Raw genomic sequence first — 16179 nt, 5'->3', positions numbered from 1 at the left:
TACTAATGATAGATTCTGGGTGGTGAGTATACAAGTGTTCACTCTAAGTCTTGCAATTTTCTGTATTTTTGAAATTTTTCATAATAAAATGTTGAAAAAATACAATAAACTGACACCATTATGAAAATGAATAGGCAAGTCAAAGACTGGGAGAAAATATTCATAAAACATATGCTTGGGCTTCCCTGGCGGCGCAGTGGTTGAGAGTCCGCCTGCCGATGCAGGGGACGCGGGTTTGTGCCCTGGTCCAGGAAGATCCCACATGCCGCGAAGCGGCTGGGCCCGTGAGCCATGTCCGCTGAGCCTGTGCATCCAGAGCCTGTGCTCCACAACGGGAGAGGCCACAACAGTGAGAGGCCCGCGTACCGCCAAAAAAAACCAAAAAACAAAAAAACATATGCTTGACAAAGGACTTGTATTTTGAGTATACAAAAATCCCCTACAACTTAATAATAAAAAGACAACTCAACAGAAAATGAGCAAGGGCTTCCCTGGTGGAACAGAGGTTAAGAATCTGCCTGCCAATGTAGGGGACACAGGTTCGAGCCCTCGTCCGGGAAGATCCCACATGCCGCGGAGCAACTAAGCCCGTGCACCACAACTACTGAGCCTGAGATCTAGAGCCCATGGGCCACAACTACTGAGCCTGGGGGCCACAACTACTGAGCTCGCATGCCACAACTACTGAAGCCCGTGCACCTAGAGCCCATGCTCCACAACAAGAAGCCACCACAATGAGAAGCCTGCACACCGCAACAAAGAGTAGCCCCTGCTCGCCACAACTACAGAAAGCCTGTGCGCAGCAATGAAGACCCAATGCAGCCAAAAATAAATAAATAAAATAAATTTTTAAAAAAGAAAATGAACAAAAGATTCAAACAGACAATTCACAAAGGAAGCTATACACATGGCTAATAGCACTTGAAAAACTGCTCAGTGGCCATCAAGGAAATGCAAATTAAAATCACAATTAAAGGGCTTCCCTGGTGGCGCAGTGGTTGAGAGTCCGCCTGCCGATGCGGGGGACACGGGTTCGTGCCCCGGTCCGGGAAGATCCCACATGCCGCGGAGCGGCTGGGCCCGTGAGCCATGGCCGCTGAGCCTGCGCGTCCGGAGCCTGTGTTCCGCAACGGGAGAGGCCACAACAGTGAGAGGCCCGTGTACCACACACACACACACAAAAAAAAAAAAAAAAATCACAATTAAAACTGTTGGCAAGGGGCTTCCCTGGTGGTGCAGTGGTTAAGAATCCGCCTGCCAATGCAGGGGACATGGGTTAGAGCTCTGGTCCGGGAAGATCCCACATGCAGTGGAGCAAATAAGTCCATACACCATAACTACTGAGCCTGCGCTCTAGAGTTGGCAAGCCACAGCTACTGACCCCACGTGCTACAACTACTGAAGGCCGCATGCCTAGAGCCCGTGCTCCGCAACAAGAGAAGCCACTGCAATGAGAAGCCCACGCAACACAAAGAAGTGCGGCCCCCACTTGCCACCACTAGAGAAAGCCTGCGCACAGCAACAAAGACCCAACACAGCCAAAAATAAATAAATAAAATAAATAAATCTATAAAAAAAAAAACTGTTGGCAAGGATGTAGAGCAAATGTTGATGTGAATGTTGGTGTGATGACTTTGGAAGAATGTCTGGCAGTTTTGTGGGGTTTTTTTGCAGTACGCAGGCCTCTCACTGTTGTGGCCTCTCGCAGGCCTCTCACTGTTGTGGCCTCTCCCGTTGCGGAGCACAGGCTCCGGACGCACAGGCTCAGCGGCCATGGCTCACGGGCCCAGCGGCTCCGCGGCATGTGGGATCTTCCCAGACCGAGGCACGAACCTGCGTCCCCTGCATCGGCAGGCGGACTCTCAACCACTGCGCCACCAGGGAAGCCCTGGCAGTTTTTTAATAAGTTTAAACATACACTTACCCTATGACCCAGCAATTCCTTTTTGTTTGTTTGTTTTTTGGTTTCTGCGGTATGTGGGCCTCTCACTGTTGTGGCCTCTCCCGTTGCGGAACTCAGCAGCCATGGCTCACGGGCCCAGCCACTCCGTAGCATGTGGGATCTTCCCGGACCGGAGCACGAACCCGCGTCCCCTGCATCGGCAGGCAGACTCTCAACCACTGCGCCACCAGGGAAGTCCCAGCAATTCCTTTTATAGGTATCTATCCAAGAGAAATAAAAGCTAAATCCACAAAAAAAACTTTTGAACATGTATGTTTTTAGCAGCTTTATTCATAACAGCCCAAACAGGAAAGAGCCTAGGTATCCATCACAAGATAAACAACCTATAGTATATTCATACAATAGACTATTACCCAACAATAACCAGGAATGAACTACTGATACATTCAACAACATGGCTGAATCTTAAAAACATTAGAAATTATACATCACACATTAATTATACGCACACTTTAGTGTTTAGGTGTGAAGCACATTGATGTCTGCAACTCATTTTGAAATGCTTCAAAGATGGATGGATCAATGGAAGGGATGAATATGTGATAAAACAAATACAGCATGGATTTCCCTGGTGGTGCAGTGGTTAAGACGTGGTGCTCCCAATGCAGGGGGCCTGGGTTTGATGATCCCTGGTCAGGGAACTAGATCCCACATTCATGCCTCAACTAAGGGAGCCCGCCGGCTGCAACTAAACTAAGACCCGGTGCAACCAAATAAATTAAATAAATTAATTAAAATGTGTTTTTTTTTAAAAAAAACAAATATAGCACAATGTTAATTGTAGCATCTGGAGGATATGGATATGGGTGTTCATCATACAGTCTTTCAACTTCTGTATATGTTTGAAATTTTTCATTAAAAAAATGTCAGAAAAAAATATAATGAACTGAATGAAGTTTACTGAAATCTAAAAAACTTTGGATCTGAGTATAAAACAAGTCACTTATGGTCAAATTTCATTTCACATAAAATTCAGGCAGCTGCATAAATGCTTTTCCTGATTCTAGAGTGTTGAATATTGTTTGAAATGAGAGTCATCATACAGGCTTGAAATATTTATAGTTTCACATTAAAAAAAAAAAAAAAACCCAAGGAATTCCCTGGCGGTCCAGCAGTTGGGAGTCCACGCTTCTACTGCCAGGGGCCCAGGTTCCCAGGTTCGATCCCTGGTCGGAGAACTGAGATCCTGCATGGCATATGGCCAAAGAAGCAAACAAAAACAAAAAACAAAACAAAAAACCCCACCACCACAACAGCAATATCCATGGGAGAACAGACTTGTGCTTGCCAGTGGGGAGAGAGGGTGAGAGAGGGGTTGATTGGGAGTTTGGGATTAGCAGATGCAAACTACTATATACAGAATGGATAAACAAGGTCCTACTGTGTAGCACAGGGAACTATTAATATATTCAATATCCTGTCATAAACCATAATGGAAAAGAATATGAAAAAGAATATATATATAATATAACTGAATCACTTTGCTGTCCAGCAGAAATTAACACGACATTGTAAATCAGCTATACTTAAATAAAATAAATTTAAAAAAAAATCTATGGTATTTTGAAGCAGTAAGATATAAGGCCAGGCTACAGCAAAAAGGGCATTTCTTATGGTATTACTTCCACAGTGCTTTATACATTAGGCTAAATATTATACATATTATATTTATTTTATTAGTTTCACTAAAACACTTGTGACTATATTATGTCTGTATTTTTAAAAAAGCATGCCCATTCTTTAAAAGAATGTGTCTACTTTGGGTAATATTTTGAAAGTAAAATTTACCATTCTACCCTATTCTATTATCATGGCTAACAATTCAATTTTTCATCATGGCTAACAATTCATGATAACCAGCATTTTATTTTATTCAGCCCATTTATCAAATTAGGTTCAGTGAAAAGACTGAAACAAGGGAAAGTCAGTGGGAAATTATTTTCGACATAAGGATTCTCTATCAGTTTTTAATATTTTGTTATATGCCATCACTAAAAACCATTCAATTTTAAAGCAAATCATATATGTATTTCCTCTTGGTTTGCAGAAACTGAGAACTGTATTGTACAAAAGTTATGCAAATTATCTAGAACCACACAATCTCATTACAAATTATCTCTGGTAAAGGACTATTTTCCTCTAAATTTCCAGTTCATTGTGGGCTAAAAATTTTGAAAAAAAATCCCAATAATAATAAAAATTACTAGAAAATGAAAAATATACAAAACACAAATTCCAATTTTTATTATTAGATTCAATAGACATAAACCTGCTTTAACAAACTGCTATGCAAGTTTCTAAAAACTCCGAATTTCTGAACTCATCTCCTCACAGACATAATAAATAGCTCATGGTCCAGCACCGTCTGCGTACAACACTCTGAATGGCTCTGTTAGAGAATGATCTAAACATTCTGCTAGAAGAGAATGAGCAGTTCACTACCTAAATTTAGAGATATAGTTGGAGTCTGAAAAGTATACAGATTCTCATTATGTATATACAAATTTCCTATTTACCGTACTCAGCAAAACCTTTTTCTCCTTCAGACACTGGGACAATAAATATTAATTTAAAATATAAAAATGATCACAAACTAAATCTTGCCTTACTATGTAGACAATTATAAAAAGACTTAAATGAATCAATTACTTTGATGAGGACCAACTATCATGGATAGTAAGGACTTAAAACTTCTAAATCTCAAAATTACATAAAATTGTCTATGAATAGATTTTTATAAAATGGCATGAATGATGAATAATGTATTTTGGGGCTAACGACTGAAAGACAGTAAATACATAAAAGACATTATTTTCTGATGGATTCGTAATATTGTTGGGTAAGGATGACAAAGAGTTCTCCAAATCAAAACATCAGAAAAAATCTGTTCTTTACTGAGGCTGAAGGAATCATGCATTTATTCAATATATATTTGAGTGTTCACTATGTGCCAGGAAACAGGAATACAATGGAGAACAAGACACTGCTCCTGCCCTCAAGGAGTTCGCAGTCTTGTTATCCAATTAACTACACAATAAAAGGCAATATAAAACAATATACTGTAATACAGTATAAGCATAGAAAGAATCTTGAGAGCACAACACAGCACTACCTTGCCCAGTTACTTCTACGGGGACCTAAAGTTGTGAGTCTTCACTAGAGGAAAGAATGTAGTAGGATAGTTGATGGCTAGCTAATTTGCTAGCTACGCCTTCCATTTTGGTTACTGATCCAAACTCTAAAGAAGGCATTATCAAAAGCCTCTGAGTACTTAGAGCCCTCAGCTTCTACTGCTAACTTTTTCACAATATTGCAATTCCCTGTATAAGACTGCTCATCTCAATGTCATCATACCCTAGGTATGATAGGACCCAAGAATCACCAACCAGAGGTAAGCACTGGCAGCTACTAACATGGACTACTCAGTAACTCAGAATCTCATTTCTGATGTATGACATTTCATTCTTTTACTATGAAATACGCTATATGGGATTCTAGTCAAGGCTACCAATACTGTATAGAAAATAAAACTGATGTTGAGCACCATACTGTCAAAACTTAGGACATATTTCTAAAAATGTAAAGAAAGGAAAATGAAAACATAATTTGAAACAAAATTTCCTTGTTAATTTTCACCTCAGAGAACAAGTGTTTTTATAAGTTATTGCTTCCCTCCTCCCCTGAAACAAAACTCCATTTTAAAATAGATCTACCGAGACAGGGGTCAAAATATGAATATTCATTAACTTTAGATGGACTAATGTAACTAAATCAGTAACTGTTCATGTAATTCAGCACTATTATACTGCCCTAGTTATCTGAGATCATTTGTGTAAAAGACAGTAAAATACATATTGTTAGGCCAGATTTCTTGTTAGGAACACAGAACCTTAAGTTATTCTGGAAACATGTCATTTTACTACTTTTTTAAAAAACCATTTCCTTTCATGCCCCCAATCCCAGGCAAAATAATTGCAAAAATGTACCCAGAAGATAAAGACTGCATTTCCTTATGCTTGCTCTATTATACATTTGAAGCTGAATAAATGTTTCAACAGAGCCAGCCACCATTAGCAGAGGAAGTGTAATGACAATAATACTGGTGTTAGAATCACAAACACTGGGTTCGAATCACTATTCTTCAATTTATTACTTGTATGACCCTGGGCAGGTTACTTAACCTTATCAGCTTCTGCTTTTTCCTGGAGAAGAAATCCACCTTAGCTCAGAAGAAAATGACTTTTTTTTTTAATGAAAAAGTATCAGAACTGATGATTTTTCAGCAAAGGAAAGAATTAACCTCATCTAATAGGAAAGCCTGTTCTCTATTTCCTATTAATTCCTAAAATTATATTTGGAAATTAGAACACTGCTAAATTAGAAAAAAAATAAATCAGGGGGCTTCCCTGCTGGCGCAGTGGGTGGGAATCTGCCTGCCAATGCAGGGGACACGGGTTCGATCCCTGGCCTGGGAAGATTCCCACATGCCACGGAGCAACTAAGCCCATGTGCCACAACTACTGAGCCCGTGCGCCTAGAGCCGGTGCTCTGCAACAAGTAAAGCCACAACAATGAGAAGCCCGCACACCACTCGCTGCAACTAGAGAAAGCCGGCGCACAGAACAAAGACCCAACACAGCCAAAAATAAAAACAAATAAATAAATAAATTTATTTAAAAAAATAAAAATCAAAAGCAGAATTTTTTACATGCACCTTGGGATGTAAATTAACTGTTGTGAAAATAAGTATTATTTCTGGATATAAAAAAACGAGCTTAAATATTAAAAGCAAATGCTCTCAAAATAAAGATAAATTTCAATTGGATTCAATTATCATAGCTCCTCGAAGTGAAAATGTACATGTGTATACAAGAGTTTTAAACTTCTTAGTGTTTTCTTTTTGTAAAATCAGCAATATGAAAAATGAATACCCTTACCCCAAAAGGAAAAACAGCCTTGTCTGGTAAAATGGAAGAAATTTAGGCGCCACTTTGCCAAAAATTAAAGCTATCTACCAAATGGTTCCAACTGTAAACAGATGAATGCTATCAACTGAATATCTTGCACGGATTTCTCAAGGCCATATGAAATGTAATAAGGCTTAGCAATGCAGTAACAAAAATACAAAGCAGAAGACCGAAACCCAGCTCTCAGTTAAATAATACGAAATTTTAAAAAGAAAAAAACAAAAAACTAAAGTTAGGATTAAGACCTAAGTATACCTGCCATTTCCTAACAACTTAATACAGCTTTTGTTTTCTATTTCTGTCCTTTCCAAGTACAAAAACTTAAATTTTAAGGAAAAACAAAAAAATGTTTTAGACCTTACATTTTTTCAGTTAAAACATCCAGTGGTAATTTCAAGTTTTGCATAGCCTCTCAGATTGACTTATTAATTGTACAATATTGGTTTGATTCTGAAATCTTGTTAACTGTGAATTCCACTCATGATTTAACAGTAGCTTAAAATTCTTCAAAAGTAAAATGCACTTGAATATCAGAAATGTTAAAAATATGACAAATGTACACCTTAGAACTGAGCAAATATGGTAATAATATTACCTATTAATCAACTATTAAACTTCTGCAGTTAAAGCAAGGTGCTGTGTGTATGTGTGTGGTATTGTATGTTCTGCAGTCTTGTGCTCATATCTTTATACATAATTGCAGGGATTCTACAAAGTACACCAAAGCATTAATTACAGGGTTTTAATGGGGAATATCTTCTTGGTTTTCCATTTACTTATAAAATTTCATTAAAATAATACATTGTTTTACACAATCACAAAATAAAATGCTTTCATAATTCCTACAATACGGCTCTCCAAATTTTCATACCTACTGCTAAGAAACACATCACCAAGAACTTAAACACATAAAATCTGCACTATTCTGAGTCAACAAGCCCACCAAGTGCAGCTGTGCAGATTACATCACGCCAAAAGGGCAAGGGCGTTGGGGGCACTGAAATCCAGTTTGCCCGTCTCCAGTGAAGCTTGCAAGGGGTCTGGCTAGTCCAGAAGTATTTATTACGCAGAGGAGGCAAAAGGAGCACCACGATTCAAAAGTTTACAGCAAATATCATCCTTCTAGGTCAGTACAAATTGCCTTAAACGTCAGCATTAGAAACATTCCCCTTATTCTAAGAGCCTTAACATTAGAAAAGCATGACTTTTATAAGATTCTTAGGTACCCAGGAGTGTCCTCTTTCTTCTTTTCCATTCCAGTACAGGTAATATCAAAGCAAAGTTTATGAGAATCTGGAATCAAGAAACATGCCTCTGACAGGAAAAGAATGAGGCCCCGCACGGAAAGAATTAGTGAGGATACAGAAGAGACCACCCAAGATAAAAGACAATAAGTTGAAGCAATCACTCTTCCAATCACTAATATTTAATCAAATATCTAGAGTATTCTAGGACAGAATCTATAAAAGAAAGTCCTTTCTATTAAAGTAGCTTTCTGGGGCTTCCCTGGTGGCGCAGTGGTTAAGAATCCACCTGCCAATGCAGGGAACACGGGTTCGAGCCCCGGTCCGGGAAGATCCCACATGCCGCGGAGCAACTAAGTCCGTGCGCCACAACTACTGAGCCTGCGCTCTAGAGCCCACGAGCCACAACTACTGAGCCCACATGCCACAACTACTGAAGCCCACGCGCCTAGAGCCCATGCTCTGCAACAACAGAAGCCACCTCAATGAGAAGCCCGCGCACCGCAACGAAGAGTAGCTCCTGCTCGCTGCAATCAGCGAAAGCCGGCGTGCAGCAACAAAGACCCAATGCAGCCAAAAATTAATAAATAAATAAAATTTATTTAAATAAATAAATAACGTAACTTTCTGGATTGCAGTCCAACCTTTTAAAAGCTTGTATTACAGATATTTTCAAATATACACAAAGTCAGAGAAAACAGTAAAATGAATCCTCATTAATCCAATTCAACCAATTATAAATGTTTGCCAATCGTATCTATCTCTCCTCAACTGTTTTGTGGCGTGGGGGGAGGGAGGGTGGAGTACACTTCGTTTCACCTGTAAATATGTCAATATGTATCTCTACAGATAAGGGCTTTATAGTACCACAATGTCATAAATATACCTAAGAAAATTCACAATAATTCCTTAGTATTTTTTAACACCAAGTACGTGGTCAAATTTCCCTGATTTTCTCAAAAGTGGCTTTTTACAGTTGTTTTGTTCACATCTGGATCCAAAGAAAGTCCACACATTGCATTTGGTTGACAGCTTTTTATCTGTAACAGCTCCCCACCCCACCCCTTTGTTCTCTCCTCCTCCACTCCACGCCATTTATTTGTTGAAAAGTCTAGTTATTCAATAAAATTTCCCACATTCTGGATTTAGCTGATTGCTACTTGTGGTGTAAAGTAGTATATTATAAAGTTTAATCATTGGCTTTGCAGTATGGAGGAGAGGGGGAAAAAACAGAGGTGGTCTGTAACCAAAACGTTTCACACAAGTGCTACTTGTCTTTAAAAAAAAGTGGGGGGAGGAATCGAGCTTGGAAAAAAAAAATCTATCAGAGGATGCTATCAGGAAAGCTAAGAAGTGTTTTTACAAAACTATCCATTTTACTATGTTACACAATGTTAGTTACAGCTCTCTGTTAGTGTGTCAAAGTGAAATGGTAGTATTCAATAACCATATAATATGAAAGGTATATTTAAAAGAAAGGTAATAGTCACCTGCAATTGGCAATACAATGTAATTCACTTATTTTTGCTTGGGGCAAAAAACTAGAATTTTTTTCCAAAAGTATAAAAAGATTGCTTGGTACTTTGAAACATGCTCTTATGAAAAATAAAAAGATAGCTTTGCAACATTATTCTGATTCTTAGTCAAACGTTATTTAACCCTAGCATGAGAGATTGATGTGACCTACGAATAACACACAGAATTGGTAGACCAGCAGAGTGGGCTAAACGTCCATGTGTAATATAATGGCACCAAGTGCAGATAAATACTCTGGAAGACCTACTGGCATTTAAGGAAAAGCCTGCTGGGCCTTGTCCACTTGGTGAACTTCTGCTTACCCTTCGCAGCCCACCTCAGGTAGGAAAGTTCTTCCCATGCATATAAGATTAATCCCTCTTCCCTTCTGAGCTATGGTCTCCAACTCTGGCTGAAGAGCTTTTAAATACTGTGGACAAAGAATGTTGCCTGCCATATCAGTGAACAAAGGATGTTGAGGCCATCGAGCCATCAGTCACTGCAGCCACCCCCAATGGTGCACCCTGAGGGGATTCAAGATGGAGAAAAACAGGATACTGGCCCTAGATAGCTAAGGCTCATCTCAAAGGAATAATTTCAATAAGCCCGGAGTCCTGAATCTTCTCATACACAGAACAGCACTAAATTCAATAACTTGAGATGTCTGGTTTTCTTTAATTAGCAGTAATCTTTTGATGTTTCCACGACTTGGTTTTTTTTGCAAAAACTCCTGTATATCCTGGCTCCTCCCTTACATCTTCACAACAGTCCCTCAGAGCTGTATGAGAGGTTGTCTTACTGAGGGTTTAAGTCCTCAGTAAGTCTGTCAAGTAAAATGTAATTCTCAACTTTTAGGTTGTGCATTTTTTTCAGTCGACAGCATTATGCTCTTCAGGTCCCTGTCCTCAAGAACCTACAGCCTAACCAAGGAAGATAATATGTAAACAAACAAATAAAAAAACAAAATTCAGTGAAATAGGTGCTCTAGTAGTAGTCTGTATAAGAGATACAGGGACTTAAAGAACTGATCTGATCTATCTGGGTGTCGGGTTGAATGAGAAAAGGTTTCAGAGGTGGCTCCATGAAGGAGGGGCTTATCTAAATAATTTTTGCATCTCTACCAGCTAACATCCCTCAGTAAAACTTGGTGACAGCCAGCCTCCAAGTTGGTACACTTAGAGGTCCTGACTCAACTGGCTTTTATTTTTACTCCACTTCAGAAACCCACTCCCAAGGCTGCACACTCGATCATGTTAACACTGGAACTGCCCCACCTCTGAATCCATTAACCCTAACATTCATCTATCTGATCACAGTCTTCAATCCCTCTACATCACTCACTATCACTTTTACCTCATCAAGTCCTCCAGTCTCTCGGTGTCTCCATTTTACCTCAGTTCATCATTTTCCTTAACTATATTTTTCTACTGTATTATTCTAAAATTTGCTGTATTTTTTTTTTGTATTTTGATGTATACTTCTATTCCTGCATTTATCATACAGCATTATAATTTATATGAAAATTTGTTTGCTTTCTCTATTAGATCATAACTTTCCTTAGAACAGTAATTGGATTCTTTTTCTCAGTCCTGCATCCTTAGCACCCAGAACAGAGCCTGGCCCATAATAATTGATCAGTAAATGTTGGTGCAAGTGTTCTTGTCATTTTCACCACTATTGCCATGAGCGCTCCAAAGGCAGAACCTATATTTTACCTGAGCATTTCCTATAGTTCCTACTGGAGTGCCTCACACACATCAGAGCCTCAGGGAGCATTTGTTGAATTGTAAAAGGTTGAAATGTTATTAGAAAATGTATAAGACATATAAAAATATGTCCTCTTCTCTATTTTGGTATTATTATTTTAACAATCATTTAAGTTAACCAAATGGTGATGAGGCAAATGTAAACAATGTTCATCATGGCAGAGGCAAAATGATGTAATGGAAAGCCCTGGACAGAAGTCAGGAGGCCTGCATTTCAGTCTTGGCTCTGCCACTCATGATCTACAAATAACTATCTCTGTAAGCCTTAGTTTCCTCACTTATTAAAATGGGCTTTGACCAGAATTTGATTCTTGATCATCTGAGGTTCCCTAACTAACATGCTATGGCTCATAAAATTTTTTTAATTACAAAAGTGATACACTCTCAATATAAAAGATTGTACATGCCCTACTGAATTGTTTAGATAAAGGAAAATTCCCAGTCTCCACCCTATTTTCATAACTGTCCAGAGGTATCCACTCTCAGCAGTTCCTTCTGTACCTTTAAGGCATTCTTCACGCATAAGCAAGTACAGTGCTAAGATCGCTGATTTTATTTACCAACTTGACAGTCCCATAAGTTCTAATGGAACCTTGACAAAATGAAAAAGAACTATAAACACTTTGATAGCAGAAAGATAATTACTACTCAAAAGGCCAACAGTAGAAAAAAATTAAAACACAGATAGAAATAAATATTTAAAATTTGGTGTGTCACCCCACCTTGGTTGTGCAATGTAATGTGAATAAAAGGTATATGACACGATAAGAAACTTAAGGTGGGAAGAAATGTGGGAGGCATGGGAATTGTGGGGAAAGGAGAGAGAATGATACCAATGTCACAATCACTGAAGGATGTAAAAAGGGTCCCCCCACCAAAAAAAAAAAAAATCACAAAATTCTAAATGGTAAAATAGCAAACACAATTCTGAAATACATTATGAACTTAAGGATAGAGTCCACTGTAGAAGAGGAAGTAGTTGTTTTCCTATACTAAATCCAACCCAGAGACAAATGTAGATTAGCACGTCCTTGATTTTCTTGACAACAGCATCCTTTGAAGATCAACATCTAAGTCCAGTAAGGGTATCTGCATATTACAAGGCCAAAGGTGAAATAATTACATTTCTAACCAGTTCCCTCTGATGGTGTGGAAAATATATCACAGGATGATCATCATAAGAAATTTTTTAAAAGACAATAAGAGAAAAATAGGTCATTGGGAAAGTAGGAAACTCGATTCCCAAGAATACTCTAGGGAAAAGTGCGATCTAATGGCTGGATTGTTAATTTCCCTTTCTCTAGTACCAGAGACTATTTAAACATTAAGGAAGATGTTAGGTAGAGAACCAAGCTTTAACTTCTGTACCCAGCTAAACGAGATAGATTTTACCTACACACATCCCCAGTTTTACCTTATGGTGTAAAGCAATACCACTCTAGACCTTAAAGAATGCTTATAGATAAGGACAGAAGCCTGGACAAGGATCCCGTTTCTGCAAGGCTAACTAACACATTACTGAAATAAGTCCACTTTTAAAAACAGAATAAAAATACAATTCCATAATATATAAGTCACAAACCCAACAACATTTAACTATAAATTACCTAATGACAATTACAGCATTAAAAAAATTAACACTTACAGTCTTATCTGGTATTTTTACAACCTAAATAGAGTATGATGTGTAAAAACTAAAACTACAATTTAGAATTAATTTGTAAGAAGAGAAAATGATGAATTATTTTTTATTCCATAATGTAATTTTAACACCATGGTACATAGTGTAAAGTCTGTCAAGAAGTTGAAAATTGTTAAAAGTCCAAGAATCGACCTGTAATGTCTTCATAAAAAAAAAGATTAGTCAAGGATAAGTGAATTCCAGGACTATAAACTTTACCAAATCTACCTTGTCTCCAGACATTAAAAAACAGAAATAAGGAACTAAAATCATTCTGGTTTCCTGCACGCTTTAGGTTAGGAGGAACAATATTTCCTGACACCGGAAAATGGCAATTCAGTGGCTGAAGCTACGGTTTTCAAATGTGGATAGAATATCATTGTAAGAATCTTGAAGATTCTTAAGAGAAGTTTTCATTACCTGACAGATCTACGTTAGTTAGAACATAGCATAAAACTAAATATATAAAGCAGTACGGCACTTCTCAAACTTTTCTACTTCAGAGTCCGAAAAATGTTATGACCTCTCTGTTTTATCTCATCACCTCTTTCTCACTAAACCCAATGAAAACCTCCAAGCCCGCAGACACAAATTGGTTTAGGAAGCTGAACGTCTGCAGTGGTCAATATAAGTCAGAAGTAGCTTGTGTGCTACTTCCTGACTACAAAGTCTCAGCACTCAGTACATTCCATCTAAACTTCAAAGTGAAGAAATTATGTGGGAATCAGAAATCTCCATTTGACAGGATAGCCCCCTCAGATCTACCCAGCCTCACCCTGAGTAAGCTGTGTTACTCTAACCACTGTCTCTGTAAAATATAATTTTTTAAAAAGAATTTTGTGATACAGTATCTGAAGTCTTTACAGGAAAGCCAGTAACTAAGATATGATCAATAACTACTCCTCATAACTGGCCTTAAAAGCAAACTGTAACAGTTGGAGCCCCAAAGACAACTCTCCACTAAATTTTACAATTTAGGATTCTCCATGCTGGAAAATTGTTAAATTCTTTGATATTCATCCTTAACCAAAATACCCATTTCAATTCTAAGAATACAAGAATGAGGAAGTCAAAACATACATCTACTTTCCTTCTTGTCATATACCTTCGCACACGCCAAATTACTATTGCAGAGATCCACTATGCTAACCATTATTCCAAAGGGTTCCTAAGCATCTCAAAAAGAGGTACCTTGGTTCCTGATGATTATTCTATAATGGAAAAATGATTTCCCAGTATATTGTCATCCTGGACAAATAAGCCAGTAACGGAAATATTTCGTTGTCTGTGTTTCTACTTACCCTCAGAAACATCCTGGGGGTTAGAAGTCCGGTCACTAGCTGGATCCAGTGCAACAGTCGCCAGTGAACTGGTGGCTCCAGACATCTCACTTATAGGCTCACTACGGCTTGTTTCAGGTACACTTTCCCGGGAGCTAAATCTTACCCGGGAACTGGATCGAGAACTGAGGTCCGGGCTGGTGTCTGACAAACCTGGAATGTCATCGATCTTTGTTGGTGTCACCATGAACCGAACTGAAGCCATCTTGGTGGTGTTTTCTGAAGGATGCATTTTTCTTTCTTTTCCTTTATAAGGACAAAGAAAAAACCCTGCAAAACCCTTCCTCCTACGCTAGCAATTTTGGTTGCAAAAATAGAAAAGATAACTTAAAAAAAAAAAACCTCTCAATTACCTTGATTTACACCACACAAAAAGCCACTATATATAAGAATCCTTCTACTCAGAATTCAAGCCGCCTGTCCTAAAAAGTGCACTACCAGCAGCTGAAAAATATTTAAGGAAAAAAAAAAAAAAAAGACAAACGATGACAATCTCGTGTAACTTCGTTCCTTCAGAATGAAGAGCTATCTTAGTCATCTCCCCTGGTCCAGGGATGCGGGCAGACAGCCATGGTCTCAGAGAAGCAGGTGACGAAGCCTTTCTCTCCTCGACCTTAAGGTTTCTGCCGAGGTAGTTAGTCCCTTAATTGTAAATGTCCCACGGCTAGATGAGCAAAGTGCGCAGAGGTCCACCCTTATCAAGCGAATATAGACAGTATAGATCAGATTGCGAAACGGTGTACACCCGACCACCTGTTGTGTATCAGGTGAATACCCCACAGGTCTGGCTGGGAGGAGATGTGTGTAGAGCCACCCGATGTTTTTGAGGCCGATAATCCACTTGGGTCTGGTGGGAGAGGTGAGCATGCATAACGGGAAAAATATCGCACACTATGGATGGAGGAGAATGAGACAAGGGTGAGGAGAGGAGGTTGCAGGGGCAAAGCGGATTTCTGCCTCCGAGAGGTCTGCGGGGGTGGCCCTCCCGCTCTTCTGGCAGAAAGGTCCCTGGGATCTGGGAGGAGGCGGCTAGCGGATCGAGACTCCGCGGACTGCAGTTCAGGGTCGTGGCAGGTAGCTGCTAGTCCATCGAGCCCCCGATCGGTTTGCTGGGTTTCTCCTGCGTGTGACAGGACGAGCCACCCCTTTGCCGGAGACGCTTTCCTCCCCTACCAGGGCCCCGGCGCAAGGTCAGCCCCTTCGCTGTTCTTCCTTCGGGCCCTAACAGAAGAGGAGACGGCCTCGCAGGCTGGCCCTGGCTGAGCAGGAGGGAGCGGCGAGGATGAGGGTAGGAGGAGGTCGCAGGTGCGGGATCCCGGCGCCAGCTGATTCGGATGCGCGCGCAGCTGTTGTTTACCAGCGGGTAACTGTTTCCGAGCCGCGGCGGGCGCCGGGGGGCTTGGGCTGCCGGGGAGGGAGCCTCCTCCCCGGTCAGATGCCAGAGCAGCAGTTACGTGACCTCGCCGCCCCCGGCCCCGGGCCCGGCGGGCTGTGCCGGCGGCGCCGCAGCCCCTCCCTTTCCTCCCCGCTCGTTCCTCATTCGAGGTTAACGGTCCGAAGAGAAACCTGGGGGAGCGGCCGGAGGGCGTCACAGTCCCACGAGCACCCGAAAGCCCCGCCCAGTCTCTGCAGCCCGCGAAGTGGCGGAGAGGGCTCCGCGCATGCGCTCGCCCGGGTCGCAGCGGGACTGGTGGACAAGGGGC

General features: G+C 40.1%; 1 protein-coding gene across 4 annotated transcripts in view; it reads right to left on the bottom strand.

Annotated features, from left to right (window-relative positions):
- SLC12A6 (solute carrier family 12 member 6) overlaps positions 1-15831 on the bottom strand; it is an 89318-nt gene extending 73487 nt beyond the window's left edge. For 2 of the 4 annotated variants that reach the window (XM_004310923.4, XM_073800703.1), the window contains exon 1: positions 14438-15727. In XM_004310923.4, the coding sequence (XP_004310971.1) occupies positions 14438-14708 (271 nt within the window). In that variant the 5' untranslated portion in view covers positions 14709-15727. Of the gene's footprint in view, positions 1-1924; positions 2164-14437 lie in introns of all 4 variants that reach the window. The other 2 variants (XM_073800705.1, XM_019935219.3) reach the window with 2 other exon arrangements.
- Positions 15832-16179: the final 348 nt, after the last annotated feature.

Source organism: Tursiops truncatus, chromosome 2 (assembly GCF_011762595.2).
Source record: "Tursiops truncatus isolate mTurTru1 chromosome 2, mTurTru1.mat.Y, whole genome shotgun sequence".
In the NCBI taxonomy this organism is placed as follows: domain Eukaryota; kingdom Metazoa; phylum Chordata; class Mammalia; order Artiodactyla; family Delphinidae; genus Tursiops; species Tursiops truncatus.
The sequence above is the reverse complement of the archived record's forward strand: the minus strand, read 5'-3'. Positions and strand labels throughout refer to the sequence as shown.